Genomic DNA, 23,838 nt, shown 5'->3' with positions numbered 1-23,838 from the left:
AGTCAGACAAAAGAGACTTCACAAAAACAATTTGAAAATATTTTTTGTACAATTGAAGTTTTTAAGCAGCAATGCTTAGAGACTGACCCTGATGAAGAGAGAAGCAGTAAAATTTGCAGAAGAGTTGAAGAGGCAATAGGGCGACACCGTCAGTTGTATGAAAAAAGAAACAAAATGCCCGCCAAACTACGTTAGCTCAATGCTTTGTTAAGTAGAATAATAAAATTTATATTCTGAATATGTTTTATCGTCTTTCAGCTTCATGGTTTTCCTTTAACTAGGCCCTGAGACATACCTTAATTCTTTTATAAAAAAAATTAAGGTTCAAAAAAGAAATTTGAGGAACGAATTATACTTTTTCTCATAGGTTATTATATTCGATTAGTGCGTTTTCGATTAATATGCTCGTTTTAAAGAATGCATTAGGTGCACTAATCAAGGGATTGCTGTACTTTCTACTCAAGCACTGTTCATCTTTTTTTTTTTTTTTTTTTTGACTTCTCCCATGGTATTTTGATCTGCTGATACCAGTTGCCCTAAGTGCATATATGTAATGATTCATTTATTCACTTTCATCATAACTGATTTTTATTATTTTTAGTTGCATATACTAACGTTATCTACTGAACATGACTTGGGTCTTATTAAGGTTTATCATTAATCCAGCTGTGTTGACAGCAATTTGTTCACAGAGTCTGTAGTTTGTGTGGACTTGAGGTAAATGCCATCTACAAAGTGTAAATGGAAATCTCAAACTTACCTCAAATCTTTTTCTTCCTGATTAAGAAGTTCAAAACTTCTAAACATGCTGTGAATAGTTCTGAGGATAATGTGTCACCTAATCTTATGCCTTTCCACACTGAAGACGGTTTCCATTAAAATGAATTGCTGCTGCACTAATATATGCTGATTTGATGGTTTCTTGCAAATCATTCCTCCACGTGTTAATTTTGTAGTGCCTTAAATACTACACAAGTTTTTAACAAATCAAAAAACCAAGATATAGTAGCAGTTGATAATCATTAACACCATTCAATAATCTATTGTACAACTTGAATATGGTCCATCATGCTGAAACCATTTCTAAAGTCTACCTATTCTTTTGGGTGTTCAAGATCTAGAATTGCACAAAACCTATAAGCCAAGCCTTTTGTAAACACTTCTGTAAGTCACCCACAGCAGACTGATGGATCAATAGTTCAAGTTGTCTACTCTGTGCCAGGATAAGGGTAGCCTTTTTCCATAATCTTAGTACATCATTCTTCTTCAAACAGGATAAAAAGTTTGGATAAGATGTTGTAAATCATTTTTTCACCTACTTTTAGCTGTTGCTCTATTTACACCTGCAGCTTTTCCACGTTTCATGTTTTCAATACTTCACATAACTTCTGATAGAATTTGTGGCACTTCAGTTATTTCATGGTTGTTTTTTTCATCTGCTTTGTCATCATGATATAACATTGAGTAAAATTCAATTAATTTTTGCTATAGCATATCTATCTCCAACTATGCACTCCCATCTTGTAGTTTGACTGCATCTGTTTATTGAAATTCATCAAGTACTATATGTTTTTTTTTTGAAACTGCAGTTATTTTCAATAGTTTGTTGCATGAGATTACAAAAGAATTTTCATGTTTCTTCATCGATGCATTCCAGTGTTTTCCACAGTTTAGTAAACTGAATCTGCTACTATTTCAAGTGAGCAACTGCAAAAAAAGTTGTAGGTAATAATGTCATTATTTTGATAGACCAGCAATGCCATCTATATTAAGATTTTTAAATCTGTTCTTTAATTCATGTTTGAATATTTTTTTAATGTTGAGTTTGTGTACATTTGTTTTGATCCTCGAAACATTTTTCTTGTTCTTTTTAGCAATTTAAATCTTACTGTGTATCATATGGTAGATCTAATGTTGAAGGTGCTGATAACGAAATAGTCTTGAAACTGTTTAAGTATGTTACATACTAAAAATCCTGTTACTTACTGCACTATTTAATGCTAACCACTATATTCTTGTAAAGACTGGTTCAATTGAAGGTAACATCATGTAGTTAGACATGTATGTCTAACTACATGATGTTAGACATACATGTATGTCTTACTTTACTTTTTCTACACTAAACTGGGCTAACATATTAATTCAAAAAATAAAGCTGATTAAAAAAAAAAAAAAAAGATAAAATTAACCCCCCAACCGGCCACGACGTCTATAGACATCAAGATAAATCTGGATATGAAGCTCTAAAACCCATTGAATAACATGGATAACAAGTGCAATTTGGTGTCACTATTTCATCTGGTAGAGAGGTTAATACATCAGCTGGAGAAAAATCCAAGTTATCCTTTATTTCAATGTTACGTAATGTTCAGCATAATTACAGATTATGGAGACCACTAAAGTGATAAAATAATCTTAATTTCCCAACATTATGACCTCCATATTAAGGTGATGGTTATCATCTGAAGTATACATATATGCAGGGATCAACAAATTATGCAAACCCCTACTCACCATACACACACACAAAAAAATTACTTGCCCAAGGTCCCCAGTCTTTTAATGACGTCCCAAATAAGTCAATACGAATTCTGCAAAATGATTAACAATGTTGTAAGTTGGTGTGAAGAGGTATTTATAAAAAATAAAATAAATCCACTAATGCCGTTTATTTTCTATAGGGAGAATGCAAGGGCGTTTTAACTCTATTTAACTTTTGGAGACAAGGGACCAATTCAATCTCCATAGATAGTAGACCAAAGACAAATGACATCTCATGAAGAGGCAGACAAGCACTGTCATATTGTGGTCCTTGGCCTTAATATACTTGTCTGAAATAGTGTGGATTCTAGTCAATTTTGAGTTTATGGAACTCAAAACCTGACAAAACATATTTCCATGGCCAATGTTCAGCAGAATTAGTATCCTTTATTAGAATTAGTATCCTTTATGCCTCTCGTTTCTGCTAGATCTACAGGAACTTCGCCAAAACTGCTCAACATCGCTTTGCAGTCAAATTACTTATTCACTGAATCTGCCACTCTCAGTCATCTTTCACTCCATCCACCTCAGTTCTAAGGAACAGCCTCACCTGTAAAGCATTTCCAAAGGACTACAACCTAGCAGTTTAAGAAAAATATCAACGAATTATTCTGCTCCTGAACCCTTGCCCAAAGCATTAATATGCTATGGGCTCTGCTGCCTCATGTATGGGTTTAAAAAAATTTGATTTATTGGCAATTCAAATTTCATATAAGCATTTCATCATAGATTAAATAAATACAGAATAAAGTATTGTTATGACCTGATATACATCTTAAAGAGCACATAGGATACTATAGCAGTATACAGTAAATCCCACTGTATCAGGACGTTCAATTAACAATTTAATATTTGGCTCATATGCTACTAACTGCTATACGGTGTATAGCAGTTAGTAGCATACTGATAAGCTAACAATTGTTGGTTGCTAGCTCTTGTGATAAGTCAAATGACCAGTTTGTAGATCAAGCCAATGCGAGATTGCTAATACGGTTAACTTTCACTATAATGCACTACTAAAAAGTCCCAACACCAAAACTTGTAGGTGGAATACTATTTAAACAAAATTCTCTCTTCCGAACTATATCTATTATATCAAACTCACATGGTCCCTACAAGTTTGCTACAGTAAGTGTAAATGTGGGATATAATGATCTATATCTGGCCTTCATATAGCTAAATCTTCAATTAACTGACCCCTAAATGGATAAGTATGTCAAATGTCTTCTGGTACAGCACCATGTAACTGCATCTTCAATTATCCAACCACCAAACTAATTTCCAATTGAAGTCAGATAATATATCATGTAATTTCCAGTACTACAAATTTCTTATTAACAAATTTTCTTCCACAATTCTGTCAGGTCTCCACTGTCAGATCTAATATGGTAATCTTCTAAAGCACTATTAATTCACCTTAAATGCTGGTTTTTTTCCTTTCTTGGCATCAAAAATCTGTTTTAAGTAACTATGCATCTTAGATTAACTCTGCTCACACATTCTTTAATGATAACGATATACAGTTCCTTTCTAATATCTTCATTTTATGAGATTCTACCAATGATGCTAGCTGTGAATCATAGTTTTTCTCAAACCTCTTCCATCTGGTGTTGTATCTAGCCTTTGATATCAAAGGCTAGAGAAATGTCACTTCTAACTCAACTCTCAGGCCCACAAGTTAAAACTGGTTTGAAGACCATTATATATATACATATATACATATACATATATATATATATACATATATATATATACATATTATGGTGAACCCATCCCCGAGGATTGTTCGACTTATAGTTCACTAGTAGTGTGGATAGGCAAGTAGAAACTTGTTCATGTTTGGCCTGAAGAGCTATAAAAAGGGATGAACAAAGAGGAAGAGAAATTTGTTCTGAGGGTTTTGGTTTAAACTGTGAGAGCATGTTGATTGGCTGCTGTACACATTTGGTTTGACAGTAGAATTGATGCCAATTCTGTTGAATTGCAGCCACAGAAGTATTTATAGAAGATGCAAGTAGCAAAAAATGAGCGATGTGTGAAAGTGAGTCAGACAGGGGTCCTTAATCGAATTGTCCTTGTCTGTATAGAATCCAGTATTTTTAGGGATACCACCCCAGATGTGAGAGCAATATTTAATGGTTGGATGTAATTGAATACAGTTAGGAGCTGTCTGAAGTTTTTTGGATGCAGAGGAGGCAATATTTGTAACAAGAGAGATTTGAGGTTAGAATTATTCCAAAGTAAATCTCATCTTGAACACAGATTTGGATGTTGTTAAATGTAAGACTTGAAAAAAAAAAAAAGTTTTTTGTGTTTTTGTGGAAAATAAAGCAGAGCTATTATATTAATGGCTAATATAGCCTACTTTTATTTAGAAGTGTCCACCTTTTTTTTTTTTACAATGTCATTAGCTCTTTACTCAAATTCTAGGGCATTACTGGAGTGTTATAAAAGTAATATATGAAGAATAAAAATAGCAGAAATTTTGGACATACTTTTTTGGATGCATTTTCTGTCTCCTTATTCCAGTGATGTGCCTTCATATGCTGTTAAAGGAAGGTTTTTTTACTTTACTTTCGCACATTAAAGCGAAATTACTTTTACATTACTTTCGCACTCTGCAGAGGTCAGGGAGCAGACAAAATGATGGGAGATTACTTAATAAAGTTTGTGCCAAACTCAGCAAGTGTTTTGGCTGGTTCTCTCTCTCTAATTCCATATAAATTTATTCAACTATGAGGTATTTTTGCTTATCTTACTTTCTATTTCTATATTTAATCTGCCATCTTCACAAAACATTCTTCCTAAATAGCTGAAATATAAAATGTGTTATACCTAAATTCACCATGTTTTCCAAATTTTCATGGCTTACCTTTTTAGTACAGTTGTTATAACATATTTGGTATAACAACTATTCAATTTTTTTTTATAAGTGCAAAGACTTGTAGTGGATTAATTTAGGATTATAACATCACGTGCATAACGTAAAGAATTTCCTATCAAATACTTCATATCTTAATATCAAGATTTAACAAGATTTTCTTCATAATGTGATGCAGAGAGAGAGATGAATATTAGTGGAGATAGCATTCTTTGCCTTATACCTGGTTTTGAATCCTTCACTGGTCCTGAACCTCTGTATGGAACTATTGTTCTCCAAGTTTCTCTTCATTTTTCATTTTTTTTTTTAATTTATGAAGTATTTCTGCATAAATCTTATTTGAAACAAAGAAATTCCTCTAATTCTGACATTCCATTCCATACCCCCACCTTTAATGGTTTGAAAGTATAAGGTTACTTCATCTGGAAGTTTTTTGCAAGGATCTCTTAACATATATACAGTAATTCTAATTCCTCTGTTTACAGAGTAATTATTTGTTTTTCCAGCCAAAATGGTCCTCAAATATACTTCTCATATAAAGCTTTGATAAAGGATGGTGAACTGAACTTCTGCATACATTGTTTCTAGTGGCTAATAAGCAAAAACTTTTATTTAACAATATTTGCCTTTTATATAACAATATTATCCTTAACAGGATAATACAAGAACTTACAAACAACATATGTCCTGAATACCTGATTGTAAATTAAATTGGTTGAGAGTCCAAAATATGAAATGAGATAAAACATTCAATTGAGATGCAAAATAAAATTTTATTATAAAGCAAAATAATGATAATTTTTTCCCCAATGATATAAAAAGTTTTGTCATAGTTGTTAAAGAGATAACAGGAAAAATATTAGGTGTTTGTGAACAGACAAAAAAAGTGGCACAAAAAAATTATTTCAAGTGAAATGAAACCATTTTTAATTATGGTCACTTAATTAAAAGACTAATTTGAGTTCAGAGATGACTCCTGGGGATCACAATCTACGTCCATAATTTCAACTGATTTAACAGTGGTGGATAACCAGGAATGCATTGATTTTGTTTCAGAATGGCTGGCTTTTGCACCAAATCAAATGGTTTTTCTTTTTCTTTTATTACTACTCAAACCAATAATCACTTATGTTTAGCAACACGAGGATTATTTACTTTTTGTTTGAATGCCACAAAATAATAAAAATGTTCAATACAGGTGAAAATAAAATTGGGAGAGCCAAAACTAGCACCAAGTTACACACTATAATCATGAATGTTGAAAGAAATAAAGTGTCTAGGAAGTTGATAGGTCCAACAGTTACTACATAAGTTACAACAGTTAATCATAATAGTTACTACAATTATTATTATAATTTGAAAAGAGAACACACTTCAAAGTAATAAAATTCTTCCACAGATAATACCATCTATGAACATACTGTTATGTTATTCCAAAGCACAATTTATAAAGAAATATTTCAGCTCCCAAAAAAACAATATCTAGAGGAGTTACAGTTAACTGTTTATGAAATATTTAACCAGTTTATAGATTAATAGCTATCTTTAAATTATTCCTCTTATGTTAACTGAACTTCCTAGCATTACCTTGTATAGTTTTCTAACTAAAATCAGTTTCAGGTGTGAATCTTTACTGAAAATAAGTTCTTTAGATTTTTTTTTTTTTTTTAAATTCAATCTATAAGCTACTTTTCACACTTCAAAGGATTCGCTTTCCTTTTGTATGTGCGTGCATGCATGCGTGTGCGTGTGTGTGTTTTGGCTTAAAAATGGTTAGAAATAGAGGAAAGATTCTTTCCTCTATTGCTAAGCATTTTTAATAGCTTCCACAACAGTTTGCCACCTTCCTGATATTTTCCATATTCTTACTAAATAGACTACATGAACAAGCAGTGACGAGAAAGTTCATTATTAATCTAAATAACTACAGGTATACTTCGATTAAAAAAGAGGATGTGAAATTACTTTGTTATGTATTCCACAAAATTACTTTGTTAAGCGAAACTTCATTCTCAGAGGTAAAAATACTATGCCCATAATAGGGATACATTCGTACGTAAAGAAAATTATTATTTTTTTTTTTTGAAAAAAGAAAAGCTTTATTTAATAAAAAGTCAATATTACATACCAAAGAAAGATAAAATCATGACTTAAAATACGAATCTAAAGTTGATTGTTTACGCTTTTTTTTTCTCATTCATTTAACAATTGCCTATACGGATTTATTGCATTTAACACTGATCGCTTAACAATAACACTTTTCCTAAATCAGGATAATTTTCACTGAAAAAATTTACAATGTTTTCAATGTCATTCAAGCACTTTTTTAAATCTTTGGTTGCTAACACTTTTTCGGTAGGAACTTCTTTAATTTAGTCTTCATTTTCTTTGGCTTCATTGCTAACAAGTTTTTCTAAATCTTCCACTGAAAAACTATCATCTTCTGCATTTAATAAATTTCTTACATCCTCTTCGTCGACATTTTCAAAACCTATTGATTGAGCCATCTGGATAACTTCATTTCTAATCTCTTGAATGTTATTTTCTTCTTCTAATACAACTTCTGGCCATAATTTGCACCAAACTCCATTTAAGCATTTCTGAGTGACTTCTTTCCAAGAGCTATTAATTTTTCAATTGCATCTTGAATGGTGTAGTTTTCCCAAAAAGTTTTAATTGACATTTGCTCTTTATCTTCTAGTTCAATTAAACTGCTTAATGTACCACGCAGATAATAAGCTTTAAATGTTGCTATTACTTCCTGATCTATCGGTTGAATCAGGAAAGTTGTGTTTGCTGGAAGAAAGACAACTTTGACAGGAATGCATGTGTCTAACGTATTAAGATCAGTAGGATGTCCCAGAGCATTGTCCAACAACAAAAGAGCTTTTTCTTCAAAATTATTTCTTTGGCAATACCGTTTCACTTTTGGACAAAAAATGGTTAACAAACCAATCAGTAAATAACTCCTTGGTAATCCACGCTTTTCTATTAGCTTTCCATATTACAGGTAAATTCGTTTTTATGTTACCTTTTAACACCCTCGGATTTTCCCGAATGGCAAACAGATAAAAATTTTAATTTAAAATCACCAGAGGCAATTGATCCAAAAAGTAACATTAAATGGTCTTTGGCTGCTTTGAACCCAGCTACTGATTTACTTCAATAGAAATGAAGCTTTTTGATGGTAGCCGTTTCCAGAACAAACTGCTTTTGTTAATATTGAACACCAAATGTGGTGAAAATTTTTCACATTTAATTATTTCCCTTAGTTTTTCTGGAAACTTATTCGCAGCTTCTCCTGATAATTTTACACTATGAATTCCGGCCCGTTTTTTAAATTTCTCAAACCAACCACAACAAGCTGCTAAATTTTCTGCAATTTCTTCAATTTGTTTAGATTTCAGGTGATTAAACAAAAATAATGCTTTTTCTTGAATCACCATTTGAGTTAAAGGCATATGATGTTGTGACACATCATCTATCCACAAACTTAACATTTTCTCCATTTTTTTTCTAAAATTGGACTCCTTAAGTGAGTTAATTTTGCTGCTGTAACATCTGCACAATTCTGAGCAGACTGTTTTATTTTTTGTGATTGACTAAGTTGACTGCGCCTAAGTTGATCATTAAGTTGACTGCGCTAATCCTAAAGAATGTGCCACATCGGATTTTTTTTCACCCCTTTCAACACGTTGTACGATAATTAATTTTTAGTTTCTAAAGAAATTGCTTTTCTTTTCCTTGATTCTGACATTTTAACTAAATGGGTAGAAAAAAAAAATCAATTAATATTTACAAAATCTACAATAATGCTATCAGAGAACACGTCATTTATTGCAATGCACCACACTGAAACACACCCTACGAAGCATAAGTAGACTTCGTAGGATGTGTTAAATTAACTCAACCACTAAATAAATGCAGATGATGGGTAAAACTGTTAAAACAGACACACCCACAACTTGGGAGTACGTGATGAGTCGCTGTCGTTCACCAATCAGATGACTGCTGGGCGCTGACCTTAAAATTTCAATATTTTTATGTAAAATGGGACTTGAAATTATGGACTTCATTATATCGAGGCTTTGTTACCAGAGGTAGTGTTAACTGAGGTATACCTGTATGTATTTTGAACTGAAACTAATAGATCATCAGTGTAACGGACAATTCAACAAGTAAAATAGCATTAGATTTCATAAGTAAGAAATGAGTTATGTTCTAGAGGGGTCACAGTACAACATATATGAAACTGATGCATAAGAAATTATGCCACAAGCTAGCAAAAACTCATTCTTATGTCTTCCCATGACTTTTGTTTAGCTACTTTTACACAATGCCTTGCTTTACATTCTTCTCGATATTCTTTCAGAGCATATGCTGTCTTACTTGCTAGGATAGTTCAATATGCTTTCTTCTTTTCTACAACTGCCAGTAACTTTCTGAGTCCACTACGGACTGATTTTTCTATCTTTGCAGACTTTGTCATATGACTATCTAGGTGAATCAATGTTTTCTTCCAAGAGTTTGGCAATGAACCTCCAAGGTTTGGTTCTTGTTTTCAAGCTCTTCATTCTTTTTTTAAACAATATTTGTATATTTGAGTCTACAGTTCACCTCAGAATGCTTGTAGACTGGTTCTTTTAAAAACTTTCTCATAGAGAAAGGTTGATGATTAATAATATTTTATAGTACACAACACTAAGAGAGGAAAAAATATATTTATTAAACTCACTAATATTTTACTGGTTTTCTAACCAGCATCACCAGCATCAGTGAACAGTTATCAATGACAGGCACAGCAAAAATTAAGGGATTTACACTATGAACTGTTGGAACATCCACTCTATCACCCAGATTGGCTCCCTCTGACTTCTATCTCTTCCCAAAACTAAAACTTCTCCGCTGGTCAGCGTTTTTCTTCGAATCAAGAGGCGAATTTTTCAGATCTTACTGAGAACCACTACAGTGATGGGAAAATGGTGCTGGAGCATCACTGGAATAAATATATTAATCTTAAGGGAGATTATGTTGAAAAATAAAAATAATTTTGAAATTATAAATTCATTTTTTCATTGTTAGGCCAAGAACTTTTCAGACCACCTTCATACCTCATATTATTATTAACTTAGCCCTTTTCTCCAAATGTTCCCAAAACATTTCTATATGTCTAGTATTAATTTTCTACTTTGCCTTATAAATCTCCAATACAGAGCTTCCCCCCCCCCTCTCCTCAGCTGCATTCTGAATAATTCAAAAAACTTCTCCACTTCTTAATTAATAGAACCTTCTATGGAAACATAAACAAATACATTTCACTGTTCAATTTCCCCCCCCCCCCCCATTTTGAAATGGTGTCAATAACATTACTTGAAATTTCCTACCTGAAGTTTTTCTTCACATCTCTTTTTCATGATATAACACCAAAACAATAAAGGTGCTTATTAAGTGGCATATATTTTGCTGGATTTCAACCTGCATCTTCAGAACACAACTACCTCCTGCAATGCATGAGCAATAATCAGTACAGAAAAACAATGCAAGTCATAACTGACAAAATATCTGAAGTCCTAATTTGGAATCTTCTAATATGTTATATCACCAATTTCTTGGTAGGTATCCTCATGGGGTTTGGAAGAAAACCCTCAACAGTTTTCTTCCAAATCAGTTTATTAATTGTGAATGCTCTAATATTGTCATATCTAACATTTCGTACTTCTAAGGCACTTCTACCTGAATCAATCCACCTAGACTTTGGTCTTCCTCTGGGCCTCTTTCCTGCCATCTTGGCATCAAACACCTGTTTTAGTGACTTTCCCCTTGCCCATACTATTTAAGTGACCATACCACATCAGGTTAGCCCTGCTGACAGATTCTTGAATGCTAATAATGTCAAGTTTCTTTCTAATATCGTCATTTTTAATATGACTGCACCATTTATTAACTCCTCTAATTTTTCTCAGAACCCTCATGTCTGTGATCTCTAGTCTATGAAGTCTATGATCTCTAGTCTATGAAGTCTATGATCAAGTGCTTTATTTCTAACTCGACTCTCAGATCCATAACTTAAAACTGGTTTGAACACCATCTTGTATAATGCTAGTCTGGTGTTTTGGCTAATTTCTCTCTTATTCCATATAAATTTAAGTAGCTGGCTACCAGCTTGGCTTATTCTGTTTATTTCCAGATTTAATCTCCCATTTTCACTAAAAACTGTGCCTAAATAGATGAAATATTTTACTTGTTCTATAGGATCTCCATTCAGAATACAGCTGAAGTTTTCTATGCTCCTGCCTATTTTCATTTTGGTCTTTTTATTGCTGATTTTCATGCCAAATTTGCTACAGCTGTTATTCAATTTAGTTAAAGAACCCTGGAGACTTGCATTATGTTTAGGAGCACAACATGATCTGCATAAAGCAAAGAGCTAAGTTTGACATTTCCAATTCTAATATCAAACACCTAATGCCACTTTCTTTCATAATGTGATCCATATAGATGATGAATAAGAGTGGAGATAATGTGCATCCTTGTCTTAACCATTATTTTACATCAAACCATCTTCCTGTATTTCCTTCAATTCTAACTGTGTACTGACAACTTAAATACAGACTATGTATTGCTCTGTATAATGTTCCATTTACCCCATATAATTATAGTGGTTTAAAAAGCTTTTCTCTGGGGACCTTGTCATATGCCTTTTCTAGATCTACAAAACTTAAGTACAGATCATTGTCATATTCCTGCAATTTCTCAACTATCTGTTGTAAAGTGAAAATCTGATCTTGACAACTTGTATTTGGCCTGAACTCAGCTTGTTCTTCTCCAAGTCTTCCTCCCACAATCTTTCTGAACCTCTTTTCAGGTATGCTTGCATAAATCTTACCTGGAACACTTAGTAGAGAAATTCCTGTATAATTCTCACATTCGGCTTTATTCCTTTTTTTTTTTTTTTTAATAGATAGGTACCATGAGAGCTCTGCTCCAATCATCGGGAATTTGACTTTCTGACTAGGCCCTCTGAGTTATGCAGTGTAGCCACTGCCAAACTTTTATACCTCCACACTTAAGCATTTCTGGTCAAATATCATCTACTCCAGCTGCCTTTCCACGTTAAGTTTTTGATAGCTTTTTCTACCTCAAGTATTGATACATATGTGTGTTTGCATTCCTCTTGAAAATTTTCTGCTGGTGTTCTGTCACTGCTTGTCTCATTTAGCATTGTTTCAAAGTAATTACTTCAGACATCTAGGATACCTTATCTTCAGTTTTTCATGTCTTGATTATCATCTTTGATTCCTTTTATAGTACTCTTTCCTCCATTTCTCAGTTTCTCCAATAGCCTCCAGAAGATTTTGCCACCCAAGACTTTGGGAAGACTTAGCTACTTTTACATTTTTCTCTGTATTCTTTTAGGGCATCTGCTGACTTATTTGCTAGGAACTTTTTGGTATATGCTTTTTTCTTTTCCGTGATTGCTTCTTTAACTTCTTGTGTCCAGCAAGGTTTCCTTATTTCTCTATCCATGCAGATGACTTCACTACATACCTCCCTAGCTGAATCAATCAATGTCTTTTTTCAGAGTTTGTAATGAGACTCCAAGGTTTTGGTTCTTGTTTTCAATTTGTTTCCTTTTTTCTTCAATAATGTCTGTATAGTCAGGTCTGCAATTTATCTGTAAAAGTTGCTCAAATTAATTCTTTTTAAAACTTTCTTACATACTGTTCTCTTCAATGTGATATCCATTTTTATCCTGTTTTAGTACTAAGTAATGGTCACTTCAAGTTTCAAATCCTTTGTACACTATCCTGAACCAGCATGATGATATCGCTATCAACAATGACATAGTCAATGAGGTTTTTCTTATTTCTTGTGTTTTCTCTCCATGTGAACTTGTGCACATCTTTATGTTGAAACATGGTGTCATTAATGACTAGTCCATGTCCTGAACAGAAGTCCAATAAATACTATTATTAGCTTCTACCCTTTTCTCCCAATTTTCCCAAAATGTTTCTATATGCCTGGTGGGATTTATTTCTTGCTCTGCTGTTCAGATCTCCAACAAGGACCACTTTTCCATTCACTCAAAAAATTCCTCACCTCTTCTTTAGAAGAACCTTCTGTAGGACCAAAGTTTCATTGTCCATTTCCCGATTTTGAAGTTTGCCCACATAACTTTACTTGAAACTGCCTTCCAATCAAGAAGTTTATCTTCATGTTTGGTGTTGAATGCTATTGCAACTCATTCCTTTTCTCGATCATTACTGCTTGAAAATAACAACCTATACTTATTATAGGATGTTATTTTCAACTTATTATATCTTCTTTGTCTCAGTAATTATGTCCACATGGTACTTTCCCAATTCTTCTGGAAGTTCGATTTCCTTTCCATTAATACTTCTTATATTGATGGTTCCTATCTTCAGTTCTGATGTTGGGTTTATTCTTCTTCTAGATGATGAGTTGGAGCTTGTTCCAGTAGCCGACGTTTCATTGTTTGGCCTGATTCCCTAACAAAAACAGCGGGGACCTTGTTTCCTGCCCCAGCTGGCATAAACTCTCATCATACCATCATATGAATTTGTAGTTTAAACCAATAGAGAGTACAATGTGGTTGACTAAATCCCAAATTGCCAGCCCATCCTCATTCATTCAGTGCTAAGTAGATACCTACTAACAGGGGCACACCACAAGAAGGTGAGGATTGGACATTAGGTCAGAAGCCCAGTCGGTTACCTGCATTCCTGAAAGGTGGAGATCTCCTCCCAGTTATTTGGCTTTGACCCTTAAGCAACTCTCCCATCTAATGTATAAATAGCTCTTTTTTATTTATTTATTTATTTTATTTATTTTTTTTTTTTTTACAGCTGTTGGGTTGAAGTTGATCTAAAGATGACTGTCTCTCAAATTTTTGGGAGATTAATGTAGCCATACTTGCTGAGGTTAGGTGCGTTTCATGTCCACCGTGGACTAAAAATAGTCTGATTTGTAACAATTTCTGTATATCACACTTGTTTTCATCCATCTGATCTCATGTGATGGGATATCCAAAGCACCATATGCCAGTCCTGGTTTGCCAATGTTGAGAATGTGTTTCTTATGTTTTCTAAAGCAGATGTTTTGAAGTATGGTTTGAAGGTGATATTTCTTTAGTACTTTAGCTGTCTTTTCAGATGCATCAGATATATGGAAATAGTGTTGGTCTTATGTTTTTTTTTTTGGGGGGGGGGGAAGCATAGCTATTTTGCAAGAACTGTAGCTATTAGCCAAAAAAAAAGCATGGCGGAGATAGTTTCATTCTGTGGCAAGAGTTGCATTGCTAGAATAAATAGTCCTTGTTCTACAAGAAAGCATTCTGAGGATCCCATACTACCAAGCTGGATGATAATGTGATTGTTTATGCAGATATATTCCTGCATGTGTTGGCTTTTCATGAGTATAAAAAAAGGCTTATGGCTATGGTTCCTGCAGATAAGATAAAATACCACATGTTCCCCCACCTCTTCTTCCTCATATACAAGACCATAGCACCATTATTCCTATCCTATACTTCAACTCACCAAAGGACAAACTCCATCCTCCATCAAATCCTGGAGTGTATAAAGTGCCCTGTGACTGTAATATGGTCTATTACAGAAAGAAATGTTAACATATTCAAAAAAAAAAAAAAACAAGAAATACATTCTCTACATCATTGTGGCAAGTGTCAGAACTGCCAGACCATGCGCTGGACATACCATCACAGAGAATCAGATGAAAGGAATCCAGTGTGCTCTACAGAAGTTGTTACAAGTTAGAGAGACCATATTTAGAGTCTGCAATGGCTATGAAATACTCATCTAACTTCAAGTAAGTAGAGGCACATTAATCTAACAAAATATTTGGAAGGCAGTCATCTTTGGAGCAGCTTCAACCAAGAAACTGTGAAAAACTGCTATTTATACAATATTAGATAATGGCAAATCAGAACTTTAGGGCAACTGTGATATAGACAAAATCATTTGGTTGGAAAAATGACCTGGGTTCAAATTCTATCTAGCATGCAAAACGAACCTTTACCAGGAACTTACAATTGAATGTGAGTTAGCTGGTCTCAACTCTCAAAACCAGAAACTCTGGTTTTTTCATCCCTCAAGACAATTAAACCAACCAGAAAACATGCAATTTACTGCCATAGTACACAATGCAGATAAGGTTATCCTATCATAAGCAATATCTGATTTCTAAAACCAAGTTTTCTGGCTGTGACAGGACATTAAGTCTAACATGAAATGGAAGATGAAATGAGGAGTTTTTGTTTTCATTACAATTTGAATTGTTTTCTTTAAATTTTTCTATCAGTTCCACTTTTTTTCCCCCATTGATACTTCCTACAATGATGGTGCCTATCTTAAATTCTGCTGATGTTGAGTTTGTTCTGGTAACTGATTTTCACTGTTTATCCTGATTCCAGACAACAATAGTGGTTTTGTTTAACCAAGCAACCTCATCTTGTATAATCACTGTTCTTCTGGTTTCAGAATACAGTTTACTCAGCAAGTCACAAATTAACAGCATATTCTCATTCATTCGGTATCACCTGAAGGTGAGGATTGGATATTAGGTCAAAAGCCCAGGTTAGTTCTCCACATTTCTTGAAGGCTATCTGGAGGTCTTCCCAATTGTTTTTCATATTTTGCCACATTCCTTTTAAAGAATGTATTGAAATCAAACTATGAAAGTAGTTAGATTATAGTAAAATGGAAAAATGAGAATTTTCTCTATTGTAGCAAGCAAAAGAAAAAATGACCAAGGATTGGGCTTACTGAAAAAAAAAAAGGCTTTTGTGGAAAACATAATCAGATGCTTTAGAGATGAAATTTTGTGATTTTCAAAGTTTTCATTGACAGTGCTGGACGTCTTTCTGGCAATCATTTATTAGTTAAGAGGTTTCAGACAGCATAAAAGATGAGTATTAATCAATTTTTTTCATTACTTTAAAAAGAACTGAAGTGAGAGAAATTTCACAGTAATTTGATATAGTACGCCCACAGATATGAGACCTTTCGACACTTCTGTGCATGTCAACAGAAGGAGAATCCATTCCGATAATAGGGTAATCAATCCGTATTATGGGATGAGTTTATCATTACACGTCGGAAAATTAACTTCTCTTTTATGATCATTGTAGTTTTTAAAGTGGTAACTATTTTGCTTATATAACAGCTGAAAAATTTTAATTTAATTTTAATTTTATCTATAAAGTACATGATTTTGTGTGTTGTTGATCAGTTCGTTCATCACCTTATTTCTTTCTTTCTCCCCTTCAACATGAATTGACTCTTCTTGGCAATCTGCAACGAGAGCTCTCATTTATGTGGTCTGACTATAGTCAAGATTTATCACTAATTTTAAGAATAGTGATGAATACAGTAATTTACCAGCTACAAGATAGATATTAGTGAATATCAGAAAATAAAAGTCAACTGTGGAGCAAAAATTTTCAGAATAATCAAGAACAATCAAATCATTCATTGGAATTGTGGCTGATCCAATTAAGGCAATAGAGGCCAATGTATTATGTCTATAAATTGCATGTCTGTTTTCCTGTTATTCAGAAGGAAATCAGAACCAGGAGACTGCAATATCCAGTTTCGAAAGGATACTTCAAATCTCTTAATTCTTCCCTCTTTGAAAAAGAAAATACTATTCGTTTGGAATGGTATATTTATAAGGATGGTCAGCTGAAGAATTAGATTAAAAGCAAGAAACCAAGAAAAAGAGAGAGAGAGACTGTTGTTTTCAAAACAGTTAATAGTGCAATAGAATCATTCAGATGCAGAAAATGTGGAAGAAATAAAAAACATTACAAACAATAGCTTTGGCAAGAGATCAGAAATCATGACTACTATTTGTAAATAATGCAAATTTATTGATTTTAGCCATTTAAAAATCAGTTTTGGATGTGTTGATAATTTTCTTAGAACTATTTCAAGATTTACTTCAACAGAAAAGTAGAAAATTTTGAAGAAAGAGATTATGATATGATCCAAATAATACAAGATACACGATTTGTCTCTTGTACAATCTAGCACAATTCTTGGGAAACCCAGGTTTAGATAAGGGAGACAAAAATTTAAAGTGGAATGGGGAATTAACGTTTCCCTACTAATAAGAATTGTTTTAGTGATACATTCAGTATAAATTTCGAGTAGAAAACTGAAAACAATAATCCAACCAAGGAAATGAAGAACAAAAGTCACAAATTATACAACTTGGCATTCTTATGCCAAATAGAATGGTTGCATGAGTGCTACTTCAAGGGAGACAAAAGTGAAACTATAGTCTGAAATGCTTAGAGGTAAAAAGAAGATCTGACAATATAAGCAGCATGATTAATGATGAGGAAGACCAAAAAAAAAGTTAATCCTTCTCAAAATACTTTTGTTATTCTAGTAATCATGTGAACAACTGTAGCAAGATCACAGGTGATAGAAATACCTCAACATCTCTACCTGCTGAATTAGTGCAGCTAGAAAAGGAAAGTCATAACTGGAACATAAGATGGACTGGAGAAAATAAACATTAAAAAGTTCAGTTATTTGTGACATTTCAAAGTGCTAGAAGTAAACTGAACCTGACAGAATATAAAAGAGATTTTTAATCAAAGAAGATCAAAAAGAGGAGAATTTGAATTAGAAAGTCTGACTTGTATATCAGAGTAAGTATGTGCACAAATGCCACCTTTGAGATAGTGTACAACCTCTGTCAAAAAAGTATTCAATGATAATAAATTAAAGACTTAATTCTGTATGTTAGTCAAGTAAATATTAGTTTAATATACAACATTTCACTGACTGATATCTGAAGGCCATAATAGTATTCAATGTTGTTTATCACTGCGACGAATGCAATATAACCCATATATTTCTTGGAAAGTTTAACAAATGAATGTTTTTGCATGCAAGAAATGAAACAGCTCACTTTGAAGTAGAAAAAGAAAAGAAAAATTTAGATATTATTCAAAGATTATAAATTATCTGTGTTAGGAAAAAGTATCCAATCAAGCTGATAGTTGGGAAAAAGTGATCACATCATGATCATCATCAAATTCCTGACATGTACCCTCAAGGGGTGTACAGGATATGATAGTACTACATGAAAAATTTACATCATTACTAACTTCCTACCTACAATTTTCCTCCAAATCTGTTACTTGTGAAGACTCCAACTTATCAGATCTTATATTTCTATCATCTAAGGCACTTTGTACCATATCAATCCACCTATATCTAGGTCTTCCTCTGGGTCGTTTTCCTACCAACCTGGCAGAGAACACTTGTTTTGTTAATCTTTCCTCGCCCATTCTGTTTAAGTCTACTTTGGAATGATTTTTACTGAAGATGGTAAATTAAATATGCAAATAGACAACAGAATCAACAAAGCTGGTATGGTAGGCAGTCAGTTGAATAAAGGCATACGTCTCTCATCTTTCTCAGAACTCTCATATCTGCGGTCTCTAGTATTTGGTGAAGTGTTTTACTTCTGACCCAGCTCTCAGATCCATAAGTTAAAACTGGTTTGAACACTGTCTTGTATATGGCTAATTTAGAGTTCCGACTAATTTCTCTCTTCTTCCATATGAATTTATTCAACTGACTGCCTACCATACCAGCTTTGTTGATTCTGTTGTCTATTTCCATATTTAATTTACCATCTTCAGTAAAAATCGTGCCAAAGTAGCTGAAATGTTTTATTTGTTCCACAGGTTCCCTGTTCACAACACAGTTGACATTTTCAACAATTCTACCTATTTTCATTGTCTTTGTGTTTTTAATGCTGACCTTCATACCATATCTATTACAACAGTTATTCAATTTAGTCAGGGAATCTTGCAAACTTGTAGCGGATTTATTTAGAAGTATAACGTCAATCGCATAAAGCAAAGAGCTGACATTAACATCTCCAATTCTGATATCATGTTTAATACCACTTTCCTTCATAATGTGATCCATATAGATAATGAATAACAGAGGGGATAATGTACATCCTTGTCTCACACCAGATTTAACATTAAACCATCTTCCTGTACTTCCTTCAATTCTATCTGCTGACTTACAACTCAAATAAAGACTAAGTATTGCTAGATATAATGCCCCATTGACACCGTATAACCGTAGTGTATTGTATAACTTCTCTCTTGGCACATTGTCATATGCCTTTTCCAGATTGACGAAACTTAAATACAGATCTTTGTTATATTCATTTCTCAACTATTTGTCGTAAAGTGAAGCTCTGATCCTGACAGCCTCTATTTGGAATGATTCCAGCTTGTTCTTCACCCAGCTTTTCTTTCACAATTCTTCTCAACCGTTTCTCAAGTACATAAATCTTGCCAGGAACACTCAGTAAGGAAATATCTCTGTAATTCTCACATTCAGTTTTATTTCCCTTTCTATATATGGGTACTATTAGAGCTCTACTCCAATCATCAGGAATTCGTCCCTCTGTCCAGGCTTTCTGAACTATGCAGTGCAGCCACTGTCAGACTTTTATACCACCATACTTCAGCATTTCTGGTCAAATATCATCTACTCCTGCTGCCTTTCCACATTTCAAGCCTTTGATGGCTTTTTCTACTTCAAGTATGGATATGTATTCCTGACTGCATGCCTGTTGAGTGTTTTTTACCACTGTGCTATCACTGCTTGTTTCATTTAGCAATTTTTCGAAGAAATTACTCCATACTTCAAGGTTTTTTTTTTCTCCCTGTTTTCATGTCACCTTTATCATCTCTAACTCCTTTCACAGCAATCTTTCCTCCATTTCTAAGCTTCTTCAACAACCTCCAGAATATCTTACCACCTTCTTGATATTTATTTTCTATGTTCTTGCCAAAGTCCTCCAATGACTTTTGTTTAACTAGTTTTACATAGTGTTTCGCTTTCTTACATTTGTCTCTGTATTCTCTAAGAGCAAAAGCTGACTTATTTGCCAGGAACTTTTGATATGCTTCCTTCTTTTCCTTCACTGCCTCTTTAACTTCCTGTGTCCACCATGGGGTTCTGATTTTTCTATCCTTGCAGATTACCTCTCTTGCTGAATCAATCAGGGTTTTCTTCAAGGCTTGCCACTGAATCTCCAAGGTTTGGTTCTGTTCTCAAACCCTTTCATTTTTTCTTCAATAATCTTTGTGTATTTTAGTCTACAGTTCGCATCTGAGAGCTGCTCAACTTTTATTCGCTTTAAAACTTTCTTACATGTTATTCTTTTCAATATGAAATTCAATTTTATACTGCTCAAGACTAAGTAGTGATCACTTCCAATTTCAAATCTTCTGTACACTCTGGTGTCCTGCACCAGGGAGAAAGCATCACTATCAACAATAACATAGTCAATGAGACGTTTGTTATTCCTTGCTTCTTCTCTCCATGTGAATTTGTGTACATTTTTATGTTGGAACATGGTGTTAGTAATAACCAGTCCATGTCCTGAGCAGAAATCCAACAGGTATTTGCCATTATTATTCGCTTTGCTCTTTTCTCCAAATTTTCCCAAAATATTTTTGTATGTCTCACAATCATTTCCTACTCTGCTATTTAGATCCCCAACAAGGACCAACTTTTCCTTTTTCCTTGTGTCAGTTGCTTTTTCTAAAGCATCAAAAAATTCCTCCACTTCTACCTTAGTAGAACCTTCTGTGGGACCATAGGCACAAATAAGTCTCATTCTCCAATTCCCCATTCTGATATTAGCCCACATCACTCTACTTGCCATTCAAGAAGATTAGCCTCGTATTTTGTGTTGAATACTATGGCTGCTACTCCTTTTCCTTGATTGTTATTTCCTGAATATAATATTTTGTATTTATTGCTCAAAGACAAGTAGCTAGATTAGTAAAATGTGCTCAAAGAACTGCATGCAACATTTGGAAAAAAATATTGTTTGACTAATAGTGTAAAAAATATGCCTTGAAGTGGATGTCTATACCACCTCACACAGACAGGACAGAAAACTGGCTGAACTTGTGAAAACTATGCACCGTTCAACATCCAAACAGCTTAATGCTGCATGGTCAAACTGCAGAATAAAGATAAGTGACCACACAGTACAAAATCAGCTGAACAAAACCTTTTTTGACAAAGCAACACAAAAAAGTGCATTTCCAATGGTGTAAAAATCATGTAAACTGGGAATTTGATGACAAAATGGAAAAAAAAGTCAATTTTAGTGATGAATCTCGAATTTGTCTTGGAAATGGTGATAATAACGGTACCTTTGTATGAAGAAGAGTTGGTGAAAAGTTCTTCGATGAGTGCATTAATACCAAGGCTAAATTTTCACCCTCATTCACCGTTTGGAGTTGAATGACATCACAAGGTGTTGGGAAACTATGTATCATGTTATTCACAGTCAACTCCAAAGTCTACAAAGAAATTTTATACCATTTCTTGGTTCCTAGTATCGAAAAATGGTTCCAGGATTCCAATGACTTCATTTTTCAAGATGATAATGCATCTTGTCACCACAGCAGATGAATCAAGAACCATCTGCAAAACAATGGAAACATTCCAATTAAAACTATGATTGGCCTTCGAATAACCCGACTTTAATCCAATCAAAAATGTTTAGAATATTTTAAAACAAAAGTAGACACCAAAAGGCCCACAAATGTTGTTGAATTACATCAAGCAATTATGGAAAGATGGAATGAAATTCTGCCAACTGGCTGTCACAAACTTATCGAGTCCATGCTACAAAGGACGAAAGCCGTCATTTGGGCTAAAAAGAGGAATAACAAAATACAGAGTTCGGTGATCGGATATATATTTCCCGATTAAAGAATGACTGCATACGTTTTTCTTTGGCATTTGATTTTCCATTCATCTAATGTCTGATTAAAAGTAACTATAAAATAGTTTTTGTAATACATTTTATTTCTATTTTTAACTGTATTTATATTCATAACTGTTCAATTTGAACACAATTTATGTATTGAGGAAAAATAAATCCTAATATACATACAATGTAGTATTACAGTCATTGATCGGATACTTTTTTGCCAGGGCAATGTTGTATGAGTGGGAAAACCAGATGAATACTGCTTGTAGCTGAAATTTCAATTTCTTATTAAAAGAAAGTATGGTTATGCAGATAGAATATAGAAATAAATATCACTAAGATTGAAAGAACAAACACATATTTCTGAAGTCGATTTGGAAGTGTGTGTGTGTGTGTGTGTGTGTGTGTGTGTGTGTCGTTAGCCTTCCCCCCCCCCTTCACATGTAATAATCTATTTCTCTTTTTCCTGTTTGGTGTTTAATTGTTAATATAAGAACAAAAGAATCTAGTCAAAATAATACTTATAATAAGAAACTATTATATGAAACTGCATACGTTTTTGAAAGAATATGTACAAGAAATTCCTTAACTGCAAAATATCATTGTGTTATAAAAATTTAATACCTAATTTATAATTTTAAAACTATAAATCTCTGCAACAGAAGTATCTGTATAACAAAGAGTGACTAGAGTTCTGAATCATACTTTGAAAATTAAAATAAAATACCTTTCATTCCCAGAAAGAGCTCCTGAAAACAGGTGGGCAGCCACCTGAGCTCAAACTATCAAAACTAGGATGTCTGGGAGAAAGCATGACAACTAGCTGCAGCCATCTCATGGCCCTAAACCCTAATACTCATATTACTATCAGTAACATGAGTATTGGATTTGATTTTGGAATGAGAGGTTAAAAACCAGAGTCTCCTGGAGAGAAAACTTACCTTAGGAACCAGCCACAGAAAAGTTCCTCTAGTCAGTGATTACAATCCAACCTATAATGGCTTTATTTAGGCAGCATAGCACTATTGAAGCTATTGTCATTCTGAATCATTCTGAATGCCTGCCATTCAAGAAGATTAGCCTCGTATTTTGTGTTGAATACTATGGCTACTCCTTCTTTCCTTGATTGTTATTTCCTGAATATAACATTTTGTATTTATTGCTCAAAGACATATATACCCTAAAATCATATGGATTTTTCTTGATCAGGATTATTCATTATCCAATTATGCAATCCCATCTGATACTGCAATTTTAAAATTATACTGGAACTTACCTTGAGTGCTGTTGGATCACAAATAATCATTATTTTTATCAGTCGTTCAGTTAGATTACAGTGGGATCCATATTTTTCTCCAAGCATATATGTTAACGATATCCAATCGGCTAAAAAGACAGGAAAATAAAATCACAATTCATATAATAAGTTTACTATACGAAGGGGTTGTATGAGTTTACACACACCAAATGTAGTTTCTGACATACAATATAGTATATATTATATATTATACACAACATCAAGTCTATATTGTATGCATAGTTTTTTTGAACAGTAACTTCACATTCGAAAAAATAAGTGCAACTTTTTCTTTCAA

General features: G+C 33.5%; 1 protein-coding gene across 2 annotated transcripts in view; it reads right to left on the bottom strand.

The window, feature by feature from the left end:
- LOC150107620 (cation-dependent mannose-6-phosphate receptor-like) overlaps nucleotides 1-23,838 on the bottom strand; it is a 65,549-nt gene that overhangs the window by 25,820 nt on the left and 15,891 nt on the right. For both annotated transcript variants that reach the window (XM_090391424.1, XM_090391425.1), the window contains exon 3: nucleotides 23,520-23,629. In XM_090391424.1, coding sequence (XP_090247550.1) covers nucleotides 23,520-23,629 — 110 coding nt within the window. The remainder of the gene's footprint in view (nucleotides 1-23,519; nucleotides 23,630-23,838) is intronic.

This window comes from Typopeltis vanoorti, chromosome 4 (assembly GCF_054136105.1).
Source record: "Typopeltis vanoorti isolate ZY-2024b chromosome 4, IOZ_Tvanoo_1.0, whole genome shotgun sequence".
Classification (NCBI taxonomy): domain Eukaryota; kingdom Metazoa; phylum Arthropoda; class Arachnida; order Uropygi; family Thelyphonidae; genus Typopeltis; species Typopeltis vanoorti.
This window is presented reverse-complemented; position numbering and strand designations above follow the sequence as displayed.